Source organism: Oreochromis aureus, linkage group 12 (genome assembly GCF_013358895.1).
Source record: "Oreochromis aureus strain Israel breed Guangdong linkage group 12, ZZ_aureus, whole genome shotgun sequence".
NCBI lineage: Eukaryota > Metazoa > Chordata > Actinopteri > Cichliformes > Cichlidae > Oreochromis > Oreochromis aureus.
Window position 1 is genome coordinate 14,568,377 of NC_052953.1, and position 26,850 is coordinate 14,595,226.

Here is a 26,850-nt window from a genome sequence, read left to right on the forward strand (position 1 = left end):
TTGGCAAACATTTGAAGAAAACTTAGCACATTCTATGCAAACTATGGGTGACCGCAACAAACTGTTAGCAACTGCAAGGAGTTTTTTGGTGCAGCGACCAGCAACCTCCAGCAATAATCCACCCACTTGGTGGGGAATTACACATTATTCCCTTGAAACAGTGGTTTCCAGGGTTAACTGACCCGTTTCTAGGCCTGTGTGACTGAGGCCTGATAAATGTACAAACCTAAGAAACAACCCCAGCATTAACAAATTAGCCGACTACTACATAAGCCTTTTTGATACTGCCTAGCCCAAAATTATTTTTCTGTACATACCAACCAGAAATGTTTTCAGTCCAAAAAATAAATTGTTATATATGCTTACACAGAGCGGTCTGCTAATGTTATTAGTTGCTTCTTGTCCTCGTGCTGTGTTTACAGTGTTGTGGACATATTGCAAATATTCAAGTTAATGTTTCCCTTACAAGGACTGTGTTTGGTTTTTGTTCAGGATGTGTGTTTTGTGGAATTTTAGTGCAAATATCTGTCATTTGCTGAAAAAAATTGAATACTTTAGATGTGTCCTCTTCTTGCCCTGATCATCATCAGGGCTTGTCAATATTACATTTAGGCAGGTTGTATAATTTACATTTAACTATTCAAAATAAGCATGATTTCAGGCTTCTGCCCCCACAATGCTTTCACACTAACTGATGGAGTTAGGTTTCAGAGTGGGTCCTGTCAGTCTTAGACAAATACAATCTTGTGTTAACCTTGACACATGGTGCGGACAAACCAGTCAGCTCAGTGCCTGAGCAGCACAACCCAGCCTGTGTAAATTTGTTTGGAATTGTCAAAACGCTGAGAATTTTAATGTAACAGCCTCCCTGATTGTCACCGGATTTAGAAAGTGTAGAATTCATTTAAGAACTGTTAACAGGATCCAGCTGGCTCTCCTCATGTGGAGCAGTGTGAAGGATCGATTTCCTTCGTCACAGTTTATACAAACGTGCTTCTGTACTGTATACATTTTAAAGCAGGGGAGCTTGAATTGTGTGTCTACTGCTATTTAGGGTGATACAAGGAATTTTTTCTTCTTTGTTTTTTTTGTTTTTTTAAATCTGTTCAAACACAGACTTAGCACAGGCACAGATGTGAGTAAAGTCTATTTGATTTCTTATCTAGTTTCTACCTTCAGCGGCTAAACCGTATACATTTTGTCCTACTGACTTTTTACCCCTTCTGTCCTTCTTCAGAAGGGCTCTGTCTGAAGGATTTCCTTTGTGTCACAGTGTGTTTATACACCCTCGAATGCAACGTGTCTGTGTGTAACAGTGTGTGTTCTCTGAGAGGAATTCATGTTATTTGCTGTTAACACAGCTCATAATGGAGCATTGAAATCAGAACCCCTAGGCTTGGGAAAATGGCGTGCTTCGCCTGCCTCAAATGATTACACCCCTCTGCCCTCAGGGCAAAATGACCCCGTTCTGACGAGGGGAAAGAATGCGATTGATCCAGACTTGCCTCAAAATAATCAAATCAATTCATTTTTTTCCCCCTCTTTCTGCTATGACTGTGCCAGTCTTTCAAAGTAATCAGACTCAGGGAAAAAGTGCCTTAATCTTCTGAAAAATGAATCCTTTTTGTTGCATGTGTCAATCTGTGTGTCTCAGAAAAGAGCAGCTCCTCAGTAAGTCTACTGTTAAGTGTTAGATCTTCTGTGTGGGAAGGAATCATCTTTCTGCATTCCACAAACACAATGCAACGTTATGTTTTAATCCACGCAATGATTGTAACTAGAAAACTATCTTCAGAGGCATTTTTTAACTAAAATTATAGGAATATGACAAAAACATTCTTCCGCCCTAGGCAGAGACACAAGCACACAATAATATGCTAAACTAACAGAAATCCACATAACTACACTCATGCTTCATTAAGTACAAATTGCTAGTATCAGGTTGGTGCCTTTTTTGCCATCGAAACTGCCTTTATTTTTCATGGATTCAACAAGTTGGTGGAAAGTATCCTTAGAGATTTTGGTCTATAATGATATGACTGTTGTTGCAGATTTGTCAGTTGCCCTTCCATGATTGAAGTGTCCTTTTCAAAGAAACCAGTTTGAGATGATTTCAGCTTTGTGACATGTCACATTATCCTGCTGGAAGCAGCCAGAATCAGAAGATGGGTATGATGTGGTCATAAAGGGATGGATATGATCTGCATCAATACTCCGGGAGGCTGTGGCGGTTAAACGACTCGCATCTGTGGCTAAGGAGCCCAAAGTGTGCCAAGAAAATATCCATCACATCATTACACCATCACCACCTGACCAAACTTTTGATACGAGGCAGGATTAATCATTGTTTTAATATTGTTGTAAATTGTCAACCTACCATGATAAGCCCGTGTATACTCTAGCCTCATTTTCCTGTCCTTAGCTGACAGGAGTGACAACCGTGTGGTCTTCTGCTGCTTTAGCCCAGCTGCTTCAAGTTTCCACACGTTGTGTGTTTAGAGATGCTCTTTTGCACACCTTGGTTGTAGCAAGTTGTTATGTGAGTTCCTGTTGTGTTTTTTTCTGACCTCTGGCATCAATAGAATATTTTCGCCCAGAGAGCTGCCACTCACTGGATAGTTTTTCTTTTTTAGACCATTCTCTGTAAACTTTGGAGATGGTTGTGTGGGAAAATCCCAGTAGATCAGCAGTTTCCAAAATTCTCAGGCCAACCCATCTGGCTCCAAAAGCCATAACTTATTCAAAGTCACTTACATCACCTTTCTTTTCTATTCTGGTGCTAGTTTTGAACTAGGTTGACTTGCTGGTATGTGATTGGCCAATTAAATCGGAAGGTGAGTGCTAACTTTTTTCTTTTTTCTGGACAACCGCAAGGAAGTTTCCAATCACATGGGAAAGAGAAAGAACAAAAATATTTTACTGATCTGTACAGCGCCTAGTACTGTTCAGTGTAGTCTTATCTCAACACTGTATTCATATCTCTGTTAAGTTGCTTTTTTCCTGTAATGGGCCCTTCTGGCCAGCGAGTTAAATTTTATGTCTTCTTTCTTTCTGTATATCTCACTTTTGGGGATTTTTGATCTTATCTGTGGAATGTTTTCTTTAGAAACATTTTCACAGCTTGCTCAAATGTACCCTTTTTTTCCTTCTCGTCTTCTTTCTTCCTCTGTCAACTCCCTAAACTTCTCATGTGCTTTGTCTCTTTCCTCCTCTTTTTTAACCCCATCTAGTTTCCCTTCTCCTTTTTCACTAGTTCTTCCCCTTCTTTCTTCCCCAGCTACATTTCCACTACTTCATTAGAGTGAAAACAAATGGGCAGTCAAGGCTGTGAAACAGAGAGAAGCAAACTCATGCAGTCAGCATGAAGCTGGACTATGGAAAATAATGACACTGACTGCTACTGGCCTCTTCAGGGACAGCTGGTGAAGAAAGTTAGAGTTATCATAGTAATAATGAGAAGACGGGGAGGAGAAGAGAAAGTAAAATGAGGGTTGGCCTTGTGGATAAAAGGCTAAACAAAAAATTTCACAAATGACAGAAACCAAGAGAAAATAATAAGAAAATTAGATAATATGAAACAATCGAGCGTGTACTGGGTATTCCCTTTACAAATTGCCCCACCAAAAAGTGTTTTGTGTAAGCAGTTTTGAAGTGTGCTTCCATTACCTGAACTGAGGTGGAGCGGTGTTTGGGGAACACGTATGAACACTGCTGTACCCCTAGCTAGAGCAACCAGACAGACCTTGTTAAAAGAACAGACATCCCAATCAATATGGTCGTTCCACTGGTGCATCCAGCTGCCAGGGACTATACACTGATAGGCACGGCACAGCAATTTGCAGACATAAACAAGGGCCTAATTGTTCAGGGCCTGGAGGTTTGGAGTGAAGAAAACAAAGATGAAGTATGGTGAAGAGTTAGGAGGCATTTTAACTCTCGTTTAGGAAATGAGAGTTTGGGAGTTCAGTAAAACTTTCTTTGATGAGTGTTGTTATTGTGAACAGCGGGGATCCTTAGTTTAAAGGTTTCTAATGCGAAAGGGAATTAGGAGAAAGCCACTGCGTGCACACTATCAAGTGCAAGATAGGGAGGTTCTCTGGTTCCTATTTTGAAGGCTTTGGTCAGGCTTGAATGTTCAAAGTGGAGAAAGTAGTTTGAAAGAGTCATTTGCCATTTGTGATTTTCAGTGTAATCTTGGAGTCTCATCCCACACAGAAGAGCTGTATTGATTGGCGGTCTTAACTGAAGCCGCCTCCTGATCATCCCTTCATCTTGTTTCTAAAGGGCAGGAGCAAGGGACAGTGAAGGAGAGAGGGTGAAATAAAGTGAGACACTGACAGAGTTCACCGAGTAGCTCAAGGGAATCTCAGAATTGCCCTTCAACAAAAATCTAGCCAAAGCACACGTAAACCTGACCTCACCTGGCCACACATGCACATCTTGGCCTTCTCCCTATCTTGTCCTTGCTCTATTTATTTGTTTTTTTTTTACCCCATTCCCATCTTTTTGTCTGTTTATTTCGTCTCCCTTTTCCTCCTTCTCTGAGTAAGGACAACCAAGGTTGTTTGAATTTTGGATGCTGCGGACATCTTTTGTTCATTCAGTTAGTTCATTCAAGTAGCCCCCTTGTCTGTCTTCCCTCTTTGTCTCCTCGCCCTCTGCTTCCTCCATCATCCAGTGCTGTTTACTCACTACAGCTGAGGTCAACATAATCTCATGGAGTCATGGGCAGACAGTAGACAGCAGTCGGTTTGCTCGGGGTACTCGGAGTTGCTAAACCTGATAGGTGTTTGGGCAGTAACTAACAGTACATTCTTTTTTCCTCATTGTCTCACAGAGGCAGCAACGATAGGTTATCAAAGCACATTTTAGCCTGCAGGCACAGTGTCTGATTGTGTTAGTTATGGATTGGGTATTTAATGCTAATGACAATGTAACAAGCATCACTGAATGCACCGGCGATTCAAATTTAATGTACATCCAGCCAAGTTTGAGGAATGGGGTGGGGCTGTTGCCAAGGAAGGGGCCGTTGTCTGCGTGTCCTGCCTGTGTGTGTGTGTGTGTATTAGCAGAAAAGTACTTGGGCATTGACAAAAGCATTTTTGTGAATGGGTGAATGAGGCTTGTGGTAAGAGTGGTCAAAAAGAGTAAAAAAAGCTTTTGCTAAATGTTTAGGGGGTCTGATTACATCTGTCAGATTTACAAGTAACTGTGAAAAAACATCCAATAAATATTTTTTATTGGAGCAGAGTTCTTGTGACAGCTTGCTTAACATTAGAGCTAAAAACAAAGATACAGATTTACACAATAAAAATGCTTTTACTGACAGAGAATCAAATAAAAGGCTGAAATCTGAATGCAAAATGTTTGTTTGTCCTTTTTGTTTAACAGAACTTGACTCCAGTTGTATTGCTTTTATTTCATTATTAGGAATTAGCCAGTAATTCAGGATAATAACCCAACCGTAGGTGTTGTTCACACTTCAGCCTTCAAATGAGATCACTGAGTGCTGGCCACTGCTTTTTGACTTTGACCAGTTCACAGACGTAATCTGCTGCCTGTGCTCTTTAAAGAGTCGCTATGAATTTTGTATAATGGTTTTCTTCGAAAGGACAGAGTCAAGCTGTCCTTGTTATTTATTTCTTTATTTATTCTGAATAACAAGGGAGTCATGGAAAGCAAAATAATTAAACAAGGTAGCTCTGTTGTGATTATCTTTAAGGAATTCTGCGAGTGTTTGACCTCCAGTAAGCCGCTCTGGAATTTGTGTTTCGTGTGTGTTTGGCAGTACCCAATTAGCTTGTTTGCGATTTTAGAAACCAAAAAGAAATCTTAGTTTGTCCAATAGGTAAGCAGGAAGTTTTATTGTATTTCCAGTAATGAAAGCGTTTTGTTTTCAAAGCACCATACTAGAAGTATTATTATTATTTTGGGGAGAATTTTTTCCAGCAATGTTTTTATGCTCTATAATGCCATTTGAACTGTTTTTAATCTACAACTCTCATGCAAAATTCTTGTAAACGTTTGCTCTCATGTGATGTGGTTTGTCACAATAACTTTTTTTATCCCAAAGAAATCATCATGTTTTTGGACAGTGACATATTTTTTGAATTTTGCATCTGTACACCACAACAGTGGATTTCAAATTCAATTATCAAGATGTGATTGAAGTGCAGAGTTTCGGCTTTATTTCAAGGGCTTTAAACAAAGCGTGTAACTTTGTAACTGTAAGAAATTACAGCCCCTTTTAAAAACGGTCCCCCATTTTCAGAGGCTCAGAACTAATTAAACAAGCTAGCGTGATTTTAAATAGAAGGATTGTTTGTAATACTTGTTTTTAATAAAGATGAAAATCCTTGCAGTGGATGCCTCCCTGAAGAGAACCCAGGGACAAATGTTGTTTTCTCCCTGATGATCTGCTAGGCCATTACTGTAGCCACCTTTAGTTTATTCTTATTTATGGGTCTCTGTGCCATTACTGTTGTCCTTAATACTTGAAAAGAATGATCTACTGGGTTGAGATCTGCACTTCAGAATACTCCTTCTGACAGAAGTCACATCACTGAGTGTAACCAGCATTTTGCCCTTTGTTGTTAGCTCTGTGCAGTTATATTTGTGATGGCATCTCTTGATTGTAAACTGTGACTTAACTCCTGAGTTTAAAAAAGAGGGTTTTTTTAACTTGACTTGGTGTTGTGATGGTTTTTGTTAAGCAAGGAAAAGATTCTGCAATCAAACACTTTAGTTATCTTCTGTGGTCTTTCAGGCCTTTTGGTTTTGCTCAGCTCGCCAGCACATTCCTTCTTTTTAAGAATGTACCCCATTGTTGATTTGGCAGCTCCTAAAGTTTTTATTATACTCTGATAGGTTTATTTTAGTTTTTCAGCATAATGATGGTCTCCTTCACTTGCATCAACATCTTTTTGGGCCTCGTTTTTAAAAGTTCCAGTGAATAGCTACCAAATCCAAGTTCAACACTTGGAAGCAACTCCAGATCTTTTATCTCCTTAATTTGTCACGGAATACCAGAACAGGGAACAGGCCTCATACGGCATCAAACTGTTATCAGTCACTTGTCCAGGTACTTTTGTCCCCTTGAAAGCAGAGGGCTTTCAAAAATAGCTGTGATTGTTAAACAGTGAATGCAAAATATTTGTTAAAGTCTTTGAATTAAAGCAGAAATTCTGCACTTCAGTCACATATTAATTGTTTTAAAAATCCACTGTAATTTTGCCTCTGTACACTGTGGTGTTCAGAGGCATAGTGTCCAATAACTTATGAATCTAAGTGCAGGTTCAGGGACGTATGCTTATTTTATTGGCATAAATAGAACCATCTGTTAAGACACACTTATTAATATTGCATTACAGTTTTATAATTAACAGTATTACTTTGTGGACCTTTTGGCTATGCTGTAAAATCTAATTAGTTCCCAGAACTTAAAAAAAATTGTGCAAACTCTTTGCCTCAAAAAAACTAACTAAATCTTACTTTAGAGGTCTGTGTTAGGAAAGCTTATTTATTGTGAGTGTATGGATTGCCTTCACCTTTAGAGCCACTACCTTATATTAACAAAACACCTTAAATTTAATTAGCTTTATTATATTTGACCTAATAGATTTAACCATGATGGTATTGTACGATGTATTGTTTTCTGAGACTAATAAATTGCAAAAAGCCTTTTGAGCAAGGGTATGCTTTCCTCCAGTCTGCAGCGATAAGATGGCCGGTGTGGAAAGAAGGATTGGCCTGAGCCTTTTACACATTCCTTTAGTTACCTTTGTCACGCGTGATGGAGTGTGGGGTTTACAAATCTGGCCTCCAGAACCTCTTTCTCTGACCCTGTTCAGTTGAGCCCCCATTCTTCTTTGTGTGTGCGTGTGTGAGTGTTTGTACTGACACCCTGCTTTTGAGTTCTGCTGCTGTCTGATATTGTGCAGGGATGAGGAGGACCAGACCTTAGTTGTCGCAAGCAGTGCCTGACCTGGTTTTTAAACGCACGTTCAGAGCCAAGCGCTGCACATTTCTGCAAGGCTTGCTTGGCTTTTTGAGACAAAATCAAAATATTTGAACTCAGGCCTTCTTTAGTCAGAAGTAGTCTGTTCCTTGAGCTTCTGAGTCAATGCATCAATAGTTCATTTAGAAATATTGAATCCTTCAGAATAAGTTTATGGGGATCTCTTTTTTTCTCTCTCTACTCCTGCATCTCTTAGTTTGTTGCTTTCTTGTTTTTCCCATACATTCCCCACTCCCTCCTCTCCTTATCAGAGATGGTGAACTATTGTTCAGTTGTCCAGTTACTCGTTTGGAAACTTTACAACGGGGGCTTTTCCTCTGAGCGGTTTAAAGAAGGCTATAAATCTGACCTGTTTAAATCCAGACTCATTTAAGCTGTGTTTTACTAAGACCTGATGCACTGCATTCTTCTGCTGCTTAAACAGGCTTTTTAAACATTTACCCCAAATGTATTTACTGGTTGACTGATACACTGTCTACATAGGAACAGACAGGGAACGGGGGGTATTTGTCTCTCTTTATGGGCCAGGAACTAGCAATGGCTGCCACATGGCCAAAGAAAATGGGGAGAGATGAGACAAAGAAAAGAGCCCTGCAGACCTGTGCCGAATTTATTGAAAACAAAAAGGGAATAAAATAGTTGGGCCATTTTTGGGAAGAAACATTTTTGTAATATAAAAAGGACCGTGGAACATATCTTTTCTCTAAAATCTCCGCTGCACATTCGTTTAAATTATTGTTCAATATCAATCGTCAGTGTTCTGTTTCTTTCTCAGGGTCACGTTGCTACGAACAAAACAGCGCTCTGTGTATTACGCTGTTTATTCCATTTCCCTCGTCTGATTGCTAGAACCACGAAGAGTGTGTTCTCACCATGACGGTCTAATACGATATGCATCTCATGTTTGTGTATCTGATTATCGATTTACAACCCCATTCTTCTTTTTCCATCTGAGAATGTGAACGGCTGCGGCATTAGTCATCTTTACGACGGATTTTACTGTGCTGCTTACCAAGAGAGGGCCCAGTGTTTGCGGTAAATGCATATTTTACGTGGTGATAGAGTGCATTTTGCATCAGCGGATTAGTCTTAAAAAAAGAGAGGGCTCGCAGGAAGAAAGCACATAAGAGCACTCCAAGAGAGAGCAAGAGGTCAGCTTGACAACTTACTGTCGCTTACATTCAGCCATCTCATGTAAAAGTAGACGAGCAGTTGTCAGTGTGCGCTTGCACATTCAACCCCACAACGTAATCTCATTTACTGCGCGGCATGTTCACATAAAAGGTGCTCTTTGCCGAACGACATATCAGACATACATCTTTTTGTTTTTCCCTCACCCTCTTGTAAACCCTGACAGCAGCGCATTTTCCATCAGGGTGAATTACACCGCACTTAGATCTAGAGGGCAGCATCTTTGAAGTTAAAATGGGGGAAAATATCATAAGTATAGGCTTTGCTCCAGATAGCTGTGGCTGCTCTCCCAGATGCTTCTCAAAGATTAGAATCATCAGTGAATAGCGATCTGCTCTATCATATGGCTCTCCTACAGACTTGGCAGCAGGTTTGACGGCGGGGTTGTACTGTACAGTACAGTATAGTGGATCAGGCCTGCATGGGCTGAAAAAAGAGAAGAAAATCCCTCAAGGAGCCATATATCTAAAGCACCATTCCAGTCACTACAGGCCCCAGTGTCTGATAGCATTTTTAAGTTTATGTTGCCAAGCAACAGAACATCATTAAGCACTATATTACCCAGTCAGAGAGGAAGCAGCTAAATGGCTGGTTAGAAGAAGTCAGTGGCACAATTGTAACCAGAGGACTCCCCTCTGTACCTGCCAGTTACCTACAGCATATGGTCTGACCTTCATGTCAAACTTCAGCTTTGAGCTGCAAATACCAAGCAGGTGTGGTGATGTCATCACATCTCATTTCACATAACTCACAGCTGTGCAAAGGGCACGCAACATTGTTCAAGCTCAAAAGAGGAGGACTGTATCCGTGAACTCTGGGTATTTGCTGCGACAGGGTTTCTTTACAGATGGCTGTCGTTTGTAGGCAGAAAGATCTTACAGTAAGGCTTGCTGCCAGGCTACTGCAAGGGAAGAAAGTTAATAGATGCTATGATGTATGAACGGCCAAGTCAGTGGATTTATTTTTTTTTGCTCCACAGCGTAGGCTCCAACCTGCAAATTAATAGAATAAATCTCAAAACCAGGAGAAGGAATCTCTCTGTTGCATTATATGAACATAAAACGTGTACAGTCTTTAATGTCCAAAAGAAAAAGAAACATCGGCCATTCATCACAACGTAAAATATTTGAATTGCGGTTATTTCGTGCCCCATTGTGTGTGACAGTGGGGAAAAAAGAGAAGAAAAACCCAGGTCAGGACAATAGCGAGTGTTTTCATGATTTCCATCAAAGCAATCTTGTTGAAGCTCAAACATTTAGCATTGCCACAACCAGCAATTAGGAAATGATTCAGCATTTTGATTGGGAGCCGTGTTGTGTGCGCCACGTTTGCTGAGCAAGTGGAGCTGCACTAAATTAGCATTAATGAATGTTATGGCCTCCCATCAGCGTGACAGGTCTATTCTTTAGATCTGTTTTAATTGTAATTAAGCCCTGATTAACGAGCTAGGGAATGTTTCATTCTCTTTTCAAGAATACAGCATAATATGTTATGAAGGCAATCAGGGGGTTGTCATTTTATCTGTTAATGAGGCTCAGCCATATGTCATAACAAACTTAACTTCTCTCTGTATGTTTGGAGGCCTTGGTTAAGCTTCTCTTCTCCTGTTTTTTGTTCTCTGTGAAGTCCCTGCCATCTTTGAGGCAAACTGCAGGTGTTTGTCTGCGAGTGGGAGGGCGTGTGGGGGTTTAGACCTTTGTTCCGCCTCTCGCCTTCTCTCTCATTTCACTGTGTCCACTTAATAAAGACAATGAATGACCTTACATTAAAGCAAGATATATAATCTAAAATTATAGTAAAGTCTATGCTTGTGTTTTTTGGAGCCAGCTGGAGAATTTGTTAAAAGGATCGCGGACATGACACCTGAATCAAATTTAAAAATAGGTAAAGGAGACAGCTGTTAAATCATTATGTTTGTTTCTTCATTATTATACTTACTTTATACTTACTTGCCAGGCCTGCAGTGCTTATATATTGTGAGCACAAGCCAAGTAACACCCTGGACGCCGCTGCTTTGAGTGGTTTGTACATGATCCCTCACAAAAACATAATAAACATCGTTACCACACTACAGTGAAGAACATTTATTTGTTTCAAGCCATATGCAGCAGCAGTGTGATGATTCCCACAGGCTGAAGAAGAGCAGGGATCTGTATGTTTGTTCTACATACGATACACAGACAGAATCTTCTCTAAACCTTAGAACAAAAGCTGTTTAGCATTTTTGTGTCTGTCAAAATAGTGATAATAAATCCTGCTATAATTAGTGCCGTTGCAGATGCAGTAATACAAGATGAAAATAGTTGGGGAAGAAGTTTAATATTTACTGAAATAAATTTTAATGTGTAATGTCTCACCCTCTAGATTGCATATAAATTTCAGGATCCCTTGTGAGAAATAAAAGAGCGCAAGGTTGGATTGAAATAAATAATTCAGGCCAGGAATTTGAATCAATCTCAGGCCATTTAGGGGAACCCCATGTGTTATGTACTACTGTCACCACATTTTCTCTACGCGACTAAAAGAATTCACTTTAACGATGCTATTGGATGTCTTAGCAAAAGACAGATAATAGTGCTATCAGTAAGCTATTTGCTTTTCAATTTTTGGATCAGTTAAACTAAAAAAGAGTGTGGGAGATGGGTTAGAAAAAAATGAAAAAGAGCTAGGTATTATTTAGGGACAATAAAGATTTTTATAAGTATTATAAAAATCAACATTTTATTTTTAAATACTATGGTTGTCTTAATTACTGCAGGAAAGATGCAAAACCCCTACAGATGGAACTTGTCCACTATGTTTATCTGAAAGTTATCCAGATTACAAAAGCAAAACTTTGGGGCGATGAGACAAAGCTGTCTGAGCCTGAGCTTTCGATGTCTGCTACGGCTATATCGGTGCACCAATCAGAATACAGTCTGATATACAGAGCTAGACACTGGCATCCAAATGAAGTAGCTTGCAGCTCATGATCACTGAATAAGATATAGACTGAGGTCAAACTTTCAAATGAAAATATTTATATTCAAGCACTGAGCAAAATGATTAAAATTCCTAAAAGACACATACGCGCTGAAACTAAACAAAAACTACAGCAGTTCAGACATGCTCAGACGATCTGCCTAGTGTTCTCTCTCCCTATCTTCTCCACCTTTCCTGTGAGTTCTCTAACATTATGTTTAGAGCAGCAGATAGATGTTGCATGCCTTGCAGAAACAGTAAGGGAGAAGTGTAAGCTGCATGTGTGCATCTGGGTAAGTCTTTGCAGTGCGCACATAATGGATATACTGTAGCAAGAGGAGACAGGCTCTGAGAGTGGGCGACAGAGTCACGCTTGATGTGGATTCTGAGAAGTTCATCAGCTTATTTGCAGCAGGCCAAATGACCTTTAGCTCACCAGGATACATTCCAGGTACTTTGGATGGCCAGTCTGCCACTAAACGTGCTCAATCAGAGCTGATTTCCATACTGTGAGGCTCAAACTAGTCCTTACATAAAAATACTCAAGAATATTATAAAGCGCATAACATTCATCTAAGGAACTTCCATACTCACAGCAGCAGCTACTCTCACAGTACAGTCAGTCAAAAAAGATGGAAGTAGTTTAGTCTCCCAAGGATTTCACAGAAGCAACGACTGTTTTCACAGACCAAAACATGTCAGTAATTATCTATCCTTAAATTACACATGATAGCCTAAACCAAAGGAGTGGGAGGAAGCTTCACTACACTTTTAACCAGGAGTGTGTGTGATTGCCTCACAAGCAGTGGGACCATGTAGGTGTAGTTCACTTGTTGCTCTGAGTTCATAGTCGGACACCTGTGCAGCCTCCGAGAGACACAGCTGTCTGCTTCTTCTGACCTCTGTGTGTTTGTGCCTCCGATCACGTTAAGAGGCGGTACAAGGGGAGACTTTGGAAGCGGGCCTTAGACAGTTTGCACATTACTCATGCTTTCTTTGGTGCTTTTCTATTGGCTGAAAAAATATGACTAATTTTTCGATACTTTCGTCAGTTTGGGTTTGCTGATCCCACATCTGCCTATAGCTAGAACCGGCCTAGTCTCCCAAAACCATAAGTACCTACTAGTTAGAGGAGCTTGTGTGAGAATCTGACATGATTAAGCAAGTTTCCATCCAAATGGCAAAGCAGATTTTTTTTTTTTTAATCAATCTTTCAGAAGCTGCAAAACAAAATTCACTATAATGTATTTTTCCAGTCACTACTTTTGTGACTATATGACAAAGTGGGCACATCCAACCATATGTTTTTGTTAGATGCTATTAAATCCCTGCAGATGAAGAGGACAGTCTTGGATCGTGTAATTAAAAGCATTTCAGGCAAACCAAAGCAAAGTCATAAAGGACCATATCCAGGTACAAAGAGGATGGGGAGTCCTGCAACAGATGGTATGACCTCTACGAAGCCCTAATCAAAACATTGTGTATTCAGTCTGGGATTATACAAAGAAGCGAATGAAACAGTATACATCACAGCAACTTAAATAGCTACAAGTGTGCAAGTGTAACTAGAAGAAAAGGGTAAAAAAAAAGGGAAAGGGTGATTTCCAACCTGATTTTTTCTTTTCTGACACATTCAAAATGTGCATAAAAACAGGTGGCCTGAAACACATCCAAAAACATACCATAAAAGGCCTTGTGAGGGTAACTTATGGCCCAGCCAGCGATTCTCGTGTAGAAAAACACTGAGATATTCAGACATCTGCAGGAACTCTTTGATTGTTATATCCCCTTTCATGCCTCGATGTATACTCCACGGCAACGCTTCACTTGTTCGCTTTTATCTTTCACAGTACTTGAGGATATGTGATGATTTGCGTAGCAATTGGAATATAATATCTTATAATAATGCGAATTCTTTAAAGCAATATCCTGAAACACTGTTTTATTAAAGACTCAGCTTTACTAAAGTATCACTGATCACAACGGTGAATGAGTTGCTGGAACTTTCTCATTTCCATGTTTGCCTGCTGATGATTCAAAGTGTTTTTCCAGAATTGGAGCTCAGAGAGTTATTTAAAATTACAACATCTTCTACTGTTTGTTATTGTCTTTCTCCTCAACACTGAGTGAAAAGAGAGAACTGAGAGTAGGCATCTTGAGCATTTAACATGAGGTCTCCCCTCCACCAAGAAAAAAAGAGAGATGACATTAAGAGTTTCTTTTTGACCCTGTGCTTGTTGTGATTTTATTACATTAGTCTTGTAACGCTGCTTTCCTAAAAGACTCTGGGTTTTGGCATCAAGCACCTTAACTTCAGCTCGCTTGTTTGTACTTTGGCAGTCAAAGGGAAGACTAACAGGATGTTGTTGCCTTTTAGTCTTATTGGATTTACTTGTTTTATGCAGAGTTTCCATCTACCTTCTGTGAACCGCGAGACACTGGTGGTCTCCCGGCTCATGCATTCTCTTCAGCAGATTTAGAGAAATAAATTAACTCTGTCTGTCTTGCATTTGTCTTTCCATTGTTTTGTCACTATAAATTGCTGATTTCCGCTGCTTAAGGAGTTTGTATTCAATGAAGAAAAAGAATGAATTAGACAGATATAATGACACCCAGAAGAGATCATAACCCAAGCAAGAGTCAGGGAGCTCTGACCATGTAAGACTCTTGTGACAGTAAACACAGAAACCAATGGGCGTTTGGCCATTAAGCTCAGGAAAACTGTGAAACTTGTTTTGTCACTGCTTTGGCAACATCAGATGACTGTGTCCTCAACATGTGTGTAAGTGTTTATACATGATTTCCCCTGGAAAGTGTCATGCTCATGGGTGGGTAGGGGGGGTTGGTTCTGGGTGGGTTGCGGTTAACCCCTCAAGGTCTCTAGGGTTACTGTGCCTCTGTTCTTTGTCATATTCTCAGGCTTTCTCACTCTTGGCTCTAAGTGGCCCGACAGTGTTAGACTGGCAGAGAAGTGCTGGAGTAGCTATTAGCTCCTTGTCTTTCTTGTCCTCTGAGAACATGAGGGCCTTATTAGCCTGGTGATCTCAGCTGTCCGCTGGTGCTTCACCCATAACGACAGTCTAGCTGTATGTGCATATGAGCATGCACACGGCATGCTCCTACAGAATCAGCTATCGTTCATAGTAGTTCAGTACACAATTTGTACAGGGCACTAAGAGGCCAAGCAGGGTTTCTGCTACTCTTAATTAGGTCATTAACCATACTTTTATTTAATCAATGTAATAGTTTATTGGACCTAAAATAATATTTCTGTTAAATTTATATCCTTGTAAGCTTTTATTTTAAAGAATATGCCAAAAACCTCCTGGAAATCTATTCTGATATGGAGTGAGTGATTGCACAAGTCATGACACCTCCAGTCTATTAACATAAGCCTGGACAATAGTCAACATTTCTCATTACTGTTTATCATTTTATAGCTTAAATGTATTTATATTATACATTTATTAAGTGCTTGTACAATATGTTTTTTTCTTGCTCTTCTTCCTCCTGTCCATGGAGGAAATTCTATAATCCTTTCACAAATCACTTGCATTTAACTGAAAACAAACTGAAAACAACCAGAACAAAGTCTGCTGCACTGAATCTGTAGAAGAATACACTTGCTTATATCTCACTAGTATCAGGTTGGACCTTTATCAGAAATTTGGGGGAATATTGACATGAAGGCATCACTGGTTGCTGCAGATTTGATGGCTGCACATCCAAAATTGTATCATGGGTACACTGTAGTCATAAATGATGGACATTGTCAGCAACCTACTCGGGTAGGCTGTGGTTTTTAAACAGTGTTCAGTTGGTACTAAGAGGCCCTAATTGTACCCACACAGTTACGCCACCGCTGCCAGCCTGAACCACTGATACAAGGCAGAATGGATCCATGCTTTCATGTTGTTTATGCCAAATTCTGACCCTACCATCTGAATATCGCAGCAGAACTCAAGACTCATCAGACCAGGCAACATTTTTCGCTATTCTGTTGGTCAATTTTAGTGAGCCCGTGTGAATAGTAGCCTCAGTTACTCCTTCTTAGCTGACTGGAGTGGCACCCGGTGTAATCTTCTGCTGCTGTAGCTCATCTGCTTTAAGGTTCCACGTGTTGTGTGTTCAAAGATACTCTTCTGCATACTTTGGTTGTAACAAATGCTTATTTAAATTACTGTTGGGCTGCTATCAGCTCGAAGCAGTCTGACCTCTGGCATCAACACGGCATTTTCACCCAGAGAACTGCCAGTCACAGGATATTTTCTTTTTTTTAGGCTAGAAAAGAAATACTGTCTGAGGAAATGTTTGTATGTCACTTCTTCAGTAACTTCAAAATGAATCCATTTGATGTGACTTGTTTTTCCTGAAGCCTGTAAACATATATTTTTAGACAGGAGGACTATAAATTTTTTTATCCTCCATCACTGCCACTGAAAATACATTATTAAGTGATTGAATGGAAATATTGAAAGACATTAGTGCTGCAAACAAAAGCTAGTCTACATATCTATGACTTCTCCTGTTTTCTTTCACTAATAAAGCTACGAACATATCATTAAGGTGGACTTAGATCCCAAGAGCTAGTGAATGCCTTTGGTAGCATTTTGAAAAGGAGAAGGAAAAAAATGACACAGTGCACATTTACATTTCGTTTATCCAAGGTTTTTAATCATATTGCATACTGAGTGAGACTAAAGAAGCATTTCTCTAAGGTCTTTCTGTTCCAGCCATCATAGCAGACTAAACTTCACTAATACTAACAACTAAAGATGATGTCAAGAACTGTAGCATCCATCCTACTGCTGTGTAAAGCACGGGTGGGGGAACTCTAGGCCTCAAGGGCCGGTGTCCTGCAGGTTTTAGACATGTCCAGCTGATTTAAATGGCTAAATTACCCCTCAACATGTCTTGAAGTTCTCCAGAGGCCTGGTAATGAACTAATCATTTGATTTAGGTGTGTTGACCCAGGGTTATATGTAAAACCTGCAGGACACCGGCCCTCGAGGCCTGGAGTTCCCCATCCTTGGTGTAAAACAACTATAAACCCACCGCCATCTGAATAGACAGAATTCAAATACTAAAATTTTTGCGTTGGACTTTAACTCTTTATTATAAGCTGGCTCCTTAAACCAGAACTTTAAAAATGTAAGATTGATAGAAGCAACAGTAGTTAGGGGAAAAAAGTGTTAGAAGGTCTAAAGCTAAGAACAAACACGATCATATGTTAACAGCGTATGTCTTTGTGTGCGTATTTGCAGGTCAACGAGGAGACAGTGGAGAGGCTGGTGGTCCAGTACCCTCACATTGTGTTCAGCACAGTGATGCAGGACTGCAAGAGAACCCTGGAGAGAGCTTATCAAATGGGCTGGAGTCCCAACACATCGAACACTTCGTAGCTACTGCTGGATCACACAGACACGCTCAACAAACACACGCACACATAAGCACATAAAACACATTTGCTATACAAAGGCCCTTTTTTGTATACACACACAAAATGCGAAGCTCAGTCATGTTTGCTTCTCATTGACTGTTCAAACATGCATGTGAACATGTAGCTACACACTCACAGACACAAAGTCTGACTCCATCAGTTTTATTTGAAGTAAATCTCTTTAGATTCAGTCAGGCGATGTAGTGATATCTGCTCTAGGTAAAGGTAAGGAGTATCACTCCTCATACCGTTTCACTTCTCTGTATTGTGTTGGGGTGATTAGAGGTAAAGTTGCAAGGCTAAAGGTTTGGTCTTGAATGAAAAGATTCAAACAATAAACATTCAGAAACCATTGGACCAGAATTATTTTAGCGAAATAACTTCAAAACAGAAAAATGAATTCACCAACCAAAACTGGTGAGCTACAGCAGTGCACCTCTGTCGCCCCAGGAGACATCATCTTACTGCCTCAGAGCAGACAACAACTGAACGGCCAGGGCCTCAGACCTCACTTAAAGTTATTTGAAAATAGTTACATTTATTTTGTCCACTTGAAACTTTTTTTTTCGTTCTTGGATGTTCAGTACAGTATTAAAAGCGCCTGCAGACTTGTACAAGTACACGTGGTGAGATTTTTGGCAAGGACAGAGCTCTTTGCAGTGATTCAGTATGCACATTGTTATCATACAAAAGGAACATTCAGTCCAGAAGAAGTCAGAACTGTGGAAAATTTATGGCAAGAAGAAAGCATTGAAATGTGCATGTTTGCAGTGAGATCGTGACCTTACTGTCTCAGCAGGATATGGAGCATTTTGAAATGTGAAGATGAAATTGGCATCCATTTTACCTGGAATCACGTCTGCTTTTTTTCCATGCACGGATTTATCATTGACTGAGCATTATGTTGAGAAATTTAACAGTGCTTGAAATAGCAGTTGCCTTTACCCAAAAATGATGGGTCATATTATAAGAATATTAACCACGGTCACCATGATAATTAAGAGAAAGTGTTAAGCCTTAAGTGGTTAGCAAATGCCATCCAATTAGAGAAATTATATTAGATTGTATTGAAAAAAAAAAAAACAAGTCAACACATTAAATGTTGTAACTGAGAAATGCTCATTTTGAATTAGATATCAGTAGGGGGAGGAAAAAAGTTGAGATTTGGGAAACAGAATGTAGCACACATTTTTGGCTCATTAGTGCATAGTTTAATAGCCAAAATCCTCCGATTATATAAGGATGCATTAGTGCACATGGTATGGTGCTTCCACCCCTCTGAAGTCACTTTAAATGCTGAATATATGCACGTTTTTCCAGCAACATGTGCCATCCAAACAAGGACTTTTCAGTGAATGCCTTGCTTATTTCAGCAAGACAATGCCAAACCATTATCTGCATATATTGCAACAGCATGGCTTCGTAGTCAGAGTGTGTCTGCTGACTGATCTGTCTGCAAGCCAGGTCTGCCAATTTGGCATGAAATTCAAAGTCGTAATATATTTTTCAATATACAGCATAATTTCTCAATTTCAACATTTGATACAATGTCTTAGTTCTATTTTAAATGTTTCACTTAGCATCTCAACTTTTTTGGAAGTGTATTTGATTTCATATATACATATATATATATCTATATATATATAAATATAAATAAATACTGTGTGGGGTTTACTTAGCAGAATATTGGTTTTGAGCATATACTTGTAACATTTGCTATGTAGCAACGAGCAGTTTATCTTTCTTAGTTGTGTAGGATGCAAAGAAAAGAAAAAACTGGCTTGGGCCTGACACCAGAGTGAGTAGAAGTTGCAAGGTGAGAATCATCATTTTCATCCGTTCTTTAGAAATTCAGCAATGTACATTTAAAAATGCAAATATTTTTCTATGGTGTGAAGCAGCTCGGAGCTCAACCTCCACGTCACTCTGATATGAACAATAGCTTACTGAGGTTAGAATTTAGAGTATTACTGTAAACTTTCAACAGCACATAGAGAATTCAGACAATTAAAAACACATTCATTTTATCCGTGTCAGGATTTGTAGACTTTAACTAACGGAGGGTTTCTCCCTCGATCTGCTTTTGTTCTATTTCTGTTCTTTTGTAATCCCCATATGCACTTCCTTCTCTGCTAGATGTTGACACACTTGATTCCTGATTTGTTAAGGCAACCGTAAATGACTGGATTTACATAAAGATGAATAAAACACTACTACTTCAAGCTTTTTTTCCCCCCTCATTTCTTTCTGTATCTCTGGAATTGAGTCAGGAGAGGAATATTCAGAACGCCAGTGGAACACTTTTCCGCTCATTTTACAACATCTGTTGAGCACTTAAACATTTTTTTCCATCGAGATTTCCAGACCTTTTATTATATGAGTTGCATATCAACAAAGAGGGCATACTATTTATAATGCTAGAATGGTGAAATTTAACACAGACTGCATTCTGAGGTAAAATGCAAATAGGGATACCAGCATGTTTTTCTTTGGAACCTAAGGCCTTGGAATGTATGAGTATGACATACCAAAGCCTCTGTATTTTTAGAAATAAAGACGTTTTCAACCCTAAACTGTGCATCGATCATTTCTTTTCTACTGAGCACCAGAACACAATAATAAACCTGCATTTCCATTGGGATAGACTTTCAAGTTCGGCACTTTGGACAGAAGTTTTACATCTGAGACAAAGTGAGGATGCATCAGCTTGCTGCCCAGCAGGACAGCAAAGGACTCAAAGAGCTAAGAAGATGTCACTCGATATGTCCCCCTCTTTTAAAGGCCTGTTTTACTGTTCAGTGTGTTTCGTGTTCAGTGATTAAACACTGGAGATAGCATCAAAAAGGATACAAAGGCTGGTTCTTCCCAGATGGATTATTTGTGTTGTCAACACAATTTGTATCAACTTGAGGCTCAGTTCACTTGATTATCAGCTAAATGACTTTTCAAAATCTGAATAAACACATAGGCAGCTGTTTTATCAGGTTTTGTGTACCTTTTGTTTTTGTTGTGTTGAGAAGACACTACTGTGCAAAAGTCTTTTGATTTTCTTTTTTTTTTTTAAGTGGTCTTGAGCACTAGTTCTCCAGCCTTTCTGAAGGTTTTTTCAAGATTGTTGTTGGCTGCTTTTTCAGTCCAGTCCTTCAGAGGATGGTTATTTTATTTGCTTATTCACTTAACACTGACTTATCAATCATTCAAGCATTAAATACGTCATGGAATCAGCCAATTCTGTCTACAGAAAACTTAAAGAATCAACTGGTTTTTTTTGCATTTTTGTGTACTTTCTTTAGTGGAATTTGCAAAAAATGGCAATAGTTCTGCACCAATAAGGTGATTCCCAAAGAGCTATTAGCCAAAATCTTGCCATATCTTGACATGATGTATAGTGCATTGCAGAAATTGGGCAGGTGGTGGACAAAAGAAGTGGGAGGTTTAACACGCTATCTCCAATGTATGAACAGTATCTGAAAGTGCCTGAAGAAATTGGGGGAAAAAATCCAACAAAGACCTAACATAGGTCTAACATACAACATAGGACCTAACATGTGGTCCTTCAGTTGAGCCATCTACTGTTCAACAAAGTCTCATCAGAAATTATCTCAATGGAATCATGGGCTGTCAAGAAGTCAGTCTTAACGAAGAGAAAAGGCTGAGGAAATCACACAGGAAAAGGACTGAAAGTCAGTGGCAAAAGCATCTGAGAGACAGATGCTTTCCAGTGATCCCGAACACAGTGCCAGTGCAGTAAAAGCATACCTGGACAGCAAAATACACAACGAAACACTATCAGTCATAGATTGGCCTCCCTAGAGTCTTGACCTCAACATTTTTAAAGCAGTGTGGGATCATCTTGACAGAGAATGGGGAAAAAAGGCAGCCGACATCCAAAGAACTTTGAATGTCCTTCGAGAAATCTGGAGAACTATTCCTAAAGAGTACCCATAAAAAATTACTTAAACGTTTGTCTGGGAGAGGTGAGACTGTGTTGAAGAATGATGGAAGATGTTTAAGCACATTAGAATTGTACAAACTCTGTTTTTTGCCTTTTTACTGCATTTCCATTGTTTCAATGAATTGCTCCATCTATTTACCATTTTCCTAGCAACATTTACAAAATGAGGAGCAGCTCAAGACTTTTGCACAGTAGTGTACATAAAAAATACATACAACACATTTTTTTATTGTATAATTGAAAGCCTACATTTTGAAATATTGAGAATTAAGGGTCTAACAATTAGTACTAACTTCATAAATCGTTAATTTTTGTTTTAAACTGCTCATCGGTTCTATCAACTTTTCAAAAGGCCAGTTACTTAATACTATTTGTCAGAAGGAATAACAGTTGTGATATCAGATCTTTACATTATATTAGTTGAGACTATATTTGAGCAGAACACAGGTAAAGAGAAATGAATCAGATACTGCCAGTTCTGGCTAAAACCTTAATGAAAAAGCTCCAATAACTAGTCCAGACAAGCAGAGACATCAATAGTTTTGCTTGGTCTGCTCCTCATCTGTTGCAGGCCTTCTGTTTTTAGAAGGACAAGTTGTTTTTAAAAAAATAAAAAAAAATAAAAAATTCTGCTACAAATGAGCTGATCTCCTTGCACTCCACTCCCATTTCTCTCATGGGTAAATTGCTGAATTTTACTGCCGCCAATTAGAGCCTTTGCAAATGTGAGTGTATGCCATCGATTCTCTTGCTGATTGAGGTGCATTCCATCAGCGGCTAGCACTCCTTGGACTTTTGCAATATTCATCAAGGTGGAAGGACGCATTCAGCTGGAACTTAGATGAGAGACTGCCCTCCTGGAAAGGAAAAGGGGGTGCAGGGCATGACAGAATAGCTATAGGGAGCCATAATTAAACTTGGTAAATATTCATGTGATCATTACATTTTTAATGAGGTGCTGATAAGAATTGACGCTGACCATACAGGACATTTGTCATGTCGGACCTGCAAGGACGTTAGTCTAGTCTTCCCAAGAAATTTGTATTTTTTCAAGACCTAATCATGGCTGACATTGACGGATGTCCTCAAGTGAAAAGGGCCAAAGCTTGTTTGAACTTCCTCATAAGGATTGATGCAGTGCATCTAGTAATGATGAAGGCTGTGTTTCAGCAGTACACCTTCCTTAGGTATTGCTGCGCTGTCAGGAGCGAAGTATGCCAGAACCTTTTAGTATTTCTTCAGGAAGAAACCTTGATAGTTGTGGTTGAATAATAGATGTATTAACTTTCTGATCTTGCCTGTGGTGCTGCCAGCAATGAGGTCTGACTTTTTTATTTTTAGCCATTTGATATAATTTAGGACCTGTCACTTACCTGTTAATATCACTTCATGTCACACAAAGGTTTATCTTCTCAGCTTTCTTGAACTAGCCAGATCTTGTCTGCAAAAAAAGCTCGGCTGATCATGTTTGCCAGAGATACCTTCCTTGTCATTAAAGGGTTTCCTTTTACTTACTTTCTGCTCTTACAGACTGTCCAACTGTGGAGGGTCTAGTCTGCTAAAGCTCTCCTTCATCCTTTTCCCTCTACATGGTATCAGCTTTATTCTGGCACCTCCCCAGCATTTACTCAGCTTCACCCTTACCCTCTTAAAGCCCAGATACTTCCTTTCTCCTGGAAATTATGTCAGTCATTTGTGTGCATCAGTCCTGGGGTAACTCCTTCGGTTTTTTAGCATCACATCAGAGAAACAAATTCCTGTCCACTATAGAGCATTTTTACTCTCCTCCCAGGGGAACACCGAGGTATTTCGCTTGCTTAGCTACCTGCCTGCCTATTGACTCGTGTTGACTCTTCTGCTAAGAAAGAGCATGGCGTTGAAGAGCGAAGATGTTAATGGGTTGACTTTGTAACTGACACTGCCCTTGAGCTGAAGAACGAGCTGAATGTTGGTATTCATGACTCCAGAGGAGCCTGTGAAGCTCAAGCCCAGAGGAGACCCACACGGAAGACAGCTTTTAAATTACACTGGCTCGTTTACTTGTTTAGATCACCAAAGTCTTCAGTTTGCCACAGGACAAATTTTCTTCCCAGTCCCTGCATCTGGAAGTTGAACTTGAACATGACAGACGTCAGCAGTCCTCAGCTTTAAATACGGAGATTTACGATTACAGATTTCCACATTATGGTTTTCCTCTCACCAGGGGCTATAACGAAACTAGCTTTCCTGTCCAAGCTTATGAAGATAAAAAGAAATTAGATTTGTTAATCCACTAAATTTTGACATCCTCCCAATAGACTCATTCCTGCTGCCTGGGGGAAATATCAACCTACGAGAACCCCAAAATACGTGAGGGGTGCAAAGTATGTGTGCCGGCAGGGATAATGAAGTCAGTGTGATTTCCTCCTTTGCAGGCTCCATGTAGATGTTGTCTCCCTGTCTTTTGAAGCTTGAGTTAATTGCAGTGTTTAGGCAGAGCTCAGTCTAGCTTCTAAACGGCAAAGGTTAATTAGCAACAGAAGGATCTCCACACAAGATATGTTGACATTTACATTTCCTTGCTGGCTAAAACGAGAAAGAACCCATTTGGTGGCATTGGGATGGGACAGTGGAGAAAAATGATTTCCTCTACAAACATCCTCATTTCTATGCAAGCCCTGGTGTTGATATGCAGATTTGGCAGTTGGATGACATTTAAAAGTAGTTAATTGTGCAAATCTTTGTTTTAGACTGGAAAGGTCGTGGATAGTGAGAGTCTTTCATCATGAACTAACCCCACTTCCCTCCCCCGGCACAGCTGCAGAGAACGGAGGGGAGGTTTGTTGGTTTCTCTGCTGACCGCCTTATAGTCGCCCATCACTTTTCAAGGTGGTTCATGAATATTTATCTGCACAAACTGTTTGGAAAATGAAAATTAATCTCCACTCCGACGGGAGATAACTCAGCTATCTGTTTTGTACTCATCCCCTTTCAAGATGAGAATGCTTCACTGTTTGCTTTCTCATATTCCTAAATGTCTGGATATCAAATTAAGCGTGTTTCTTCTTGATGAGGGACAATTTTGTTTTATTGCAATGTGTTTTTCTTCTTATTACAGCACAACTTAACAATTTAGTTCAAGTCTATAAGATATGTTGGTTTCATCGGCTGCGATCGCTTAGCTATTGCAATTTTGGGCGTAAGCTTGCACAGGAAGAGCAATCCTTTTCTCTGGAAGCAATATGATAATGGTAAATAGATTTATTGCATGTAATATTTTGTCCATATTTTGGATATTACCATCTAACGGGCAACACTGTTGGAAAAGCACAATGAATTGAAGATACAGCAGGTGCACAGATTGGAAATTTTACACCTGGTTTCACCTGAATAGCACAAATGGATACATAATTGCTCCATTTCATCACTTCCCTTTGCTGGGTGACATTAAAGGGAGCTCTTTGAGAGAACCGAATAAGGATGAATTTTTCCAACTGGGGACTTGAGCAAAGCTTAAATCTAATCATGCATATTTCTATTTGTCTTTCAGGTAAAAAAAAGAAAAGAAAGACTTCCTTCGACTTACTTCCTCCTATCCTTTAGCTATGATTAGGGTTGCGCATCGTATGTGGCGGTCTTATTTGCCTGCTGAAAAAACTCGGTGCCCATTTAATAAGTTCCCGATTTACCAACCACATTTTTTGTTTTCTCCTTCAAGCATGATCTCATATCCTCCCTTGGGCAGTTTTTGTCAATTAAAACAGTCCAGTCCTGTACTGAGGCTACAGATGGGCAGCATCAGATTCGACCAGATTCTGGGTCTCCCAGCCAACTGCTCTGACATGTCAGACATGCTGGTATGCCTTGTCACTCCCCACTCCTCAACTGTAACAAAGGTTGCGCTGACTCTCCTCTTGAGCACAGGCCCAAGTGGCTCGCAGAGATGTGAAGCGTGAAGGAGCCCCTGTCTCAAGGCCAAGAGCGTACCCCCGGACCTCCTTTCAATGCAGCCCCCACCTTTCTCTCTTCCTCCTCCTGAAACTCAGTGTCCATTTAATCCTTCTTCAATTCCATCTCTCACCACTCAAGCCCTCTAATCAACACCCCCTCTGCTCCCTCCAGATCAGTCTAACACACATTCCCCTCTGCATTTTCTTCCCCCTCATTTTCCATCTCCAAACCTCACACACTCATACTTGCTACTCGCCACCTTTTGGCCCCTCACCACCCCAACCGTTCATTCCCTCCACCCACGTCAGTTGCTTTCAAGGGGTGTGTATTTCACGCCCTAGTGGCTGGACAGGCACAGGGTGATTTCCCAAGGTGGGGGCCGAAGGTTGGGCAGGAGCCAGTGGTGTGGAGTGATGTCAGAGCAGCCTAAGATTTGTATGCCTGTGTATGTGCAATGTCACTACATATATATATATGTGTCTGCATATGTGGGAGTATATAGTTTAAACTCCCTTCAAAAGGCCAGCTGTACAAATGTTGCTCTAAATGAGAGAGGTGTTGAATTAACAAGCCATGCGAGGCACCCTATTCTCCTGGTTTGCTCCATACACTGACCTGGCAATAATGAGGCAGAGACACATTACAATGGTTCTTTATGGGTTATGTTCTGAACATTACTAGACCAAAGGGGCTAATGTGCTGGTGTGCGGAAAACCAGATGAAATGACAGTGCAGCGAGCCAGCTGAGCGTAATGAGAATATTGTGTTTTGAATAAACCAAAATGGGGTGAATTTGCACAGGATGTGGGCCAAGGCAGCGTTCCCCGCTGTGCTCTTTAGACAGTGTTCGGGGATCTTTTTCAAACCAGCATGACGGTGCTTCCTCTGCTGTGGCTAGGCTCTAAAAATCAGACTTTTTTATTTATTTACCTTTATTTACTCAGGCTAGGCTGACCAAGCATGCTGCGTCCCTTTTCAGAAATGCCCTGCTTCACCCACATTCATTTACTCGCATTTACACCTCTGGGAGCCAAGGTTTCCCCACTGTTGCTCTCTGAGCATTTCTACTTGACTAGCCGGGTGTTAATTGCCTTGCGCAGAGTCACTTCCATGAAAGTTACTTGGGAATGTGCTGGCTTGGGCTTTTGCTTTGCCTTCATGTTCCCAGTTCAGGGATTTGAAGAAACAGCCTTGCAGTTTTTGAGCTATGGTTGGTGAGAAACTATGCGGAGGAAAACTTTCTAGGGCTTTTTGTAGCATCTGAATGGCCAGCTCACCAGGAAGCTCATCATAACGGGTTCCATTAGATTTCATTTAACTGACCTGTCGTCAGAGTAATTAGCTAAATGTCTGCAT

The 26,850-nt window shown here is 40.1% G+C and overlaps 1 protein-coding gene across 1 annotated transcript in view; it reads left to right on the top strand.

The window, feature by feature from the left end:
- Positions 1 to 20,182, top strand: part of fbxl17 (F-box and leucine-rich repeat protein 17) — a 224,655-nt gene extending 204,473 nt beyond the window's left edge. Inside the window, exon 11 of the mRNA XM_031727363.2 lies at positions 17,434 to 20,182. Coding sequence (XP_031583223.1) covers positions 17,434 to 17,571 — 138 coding nt within the window. The 3' untranslated portion in view covers positions 17,572 to 20,182. The remainder of the gene's footprint in view (positions 1 to 17,433) is intronic.
- The last annotated feature ends 6,668 nt before the right edge of the window (positions 20,183 to 26,850 follow it).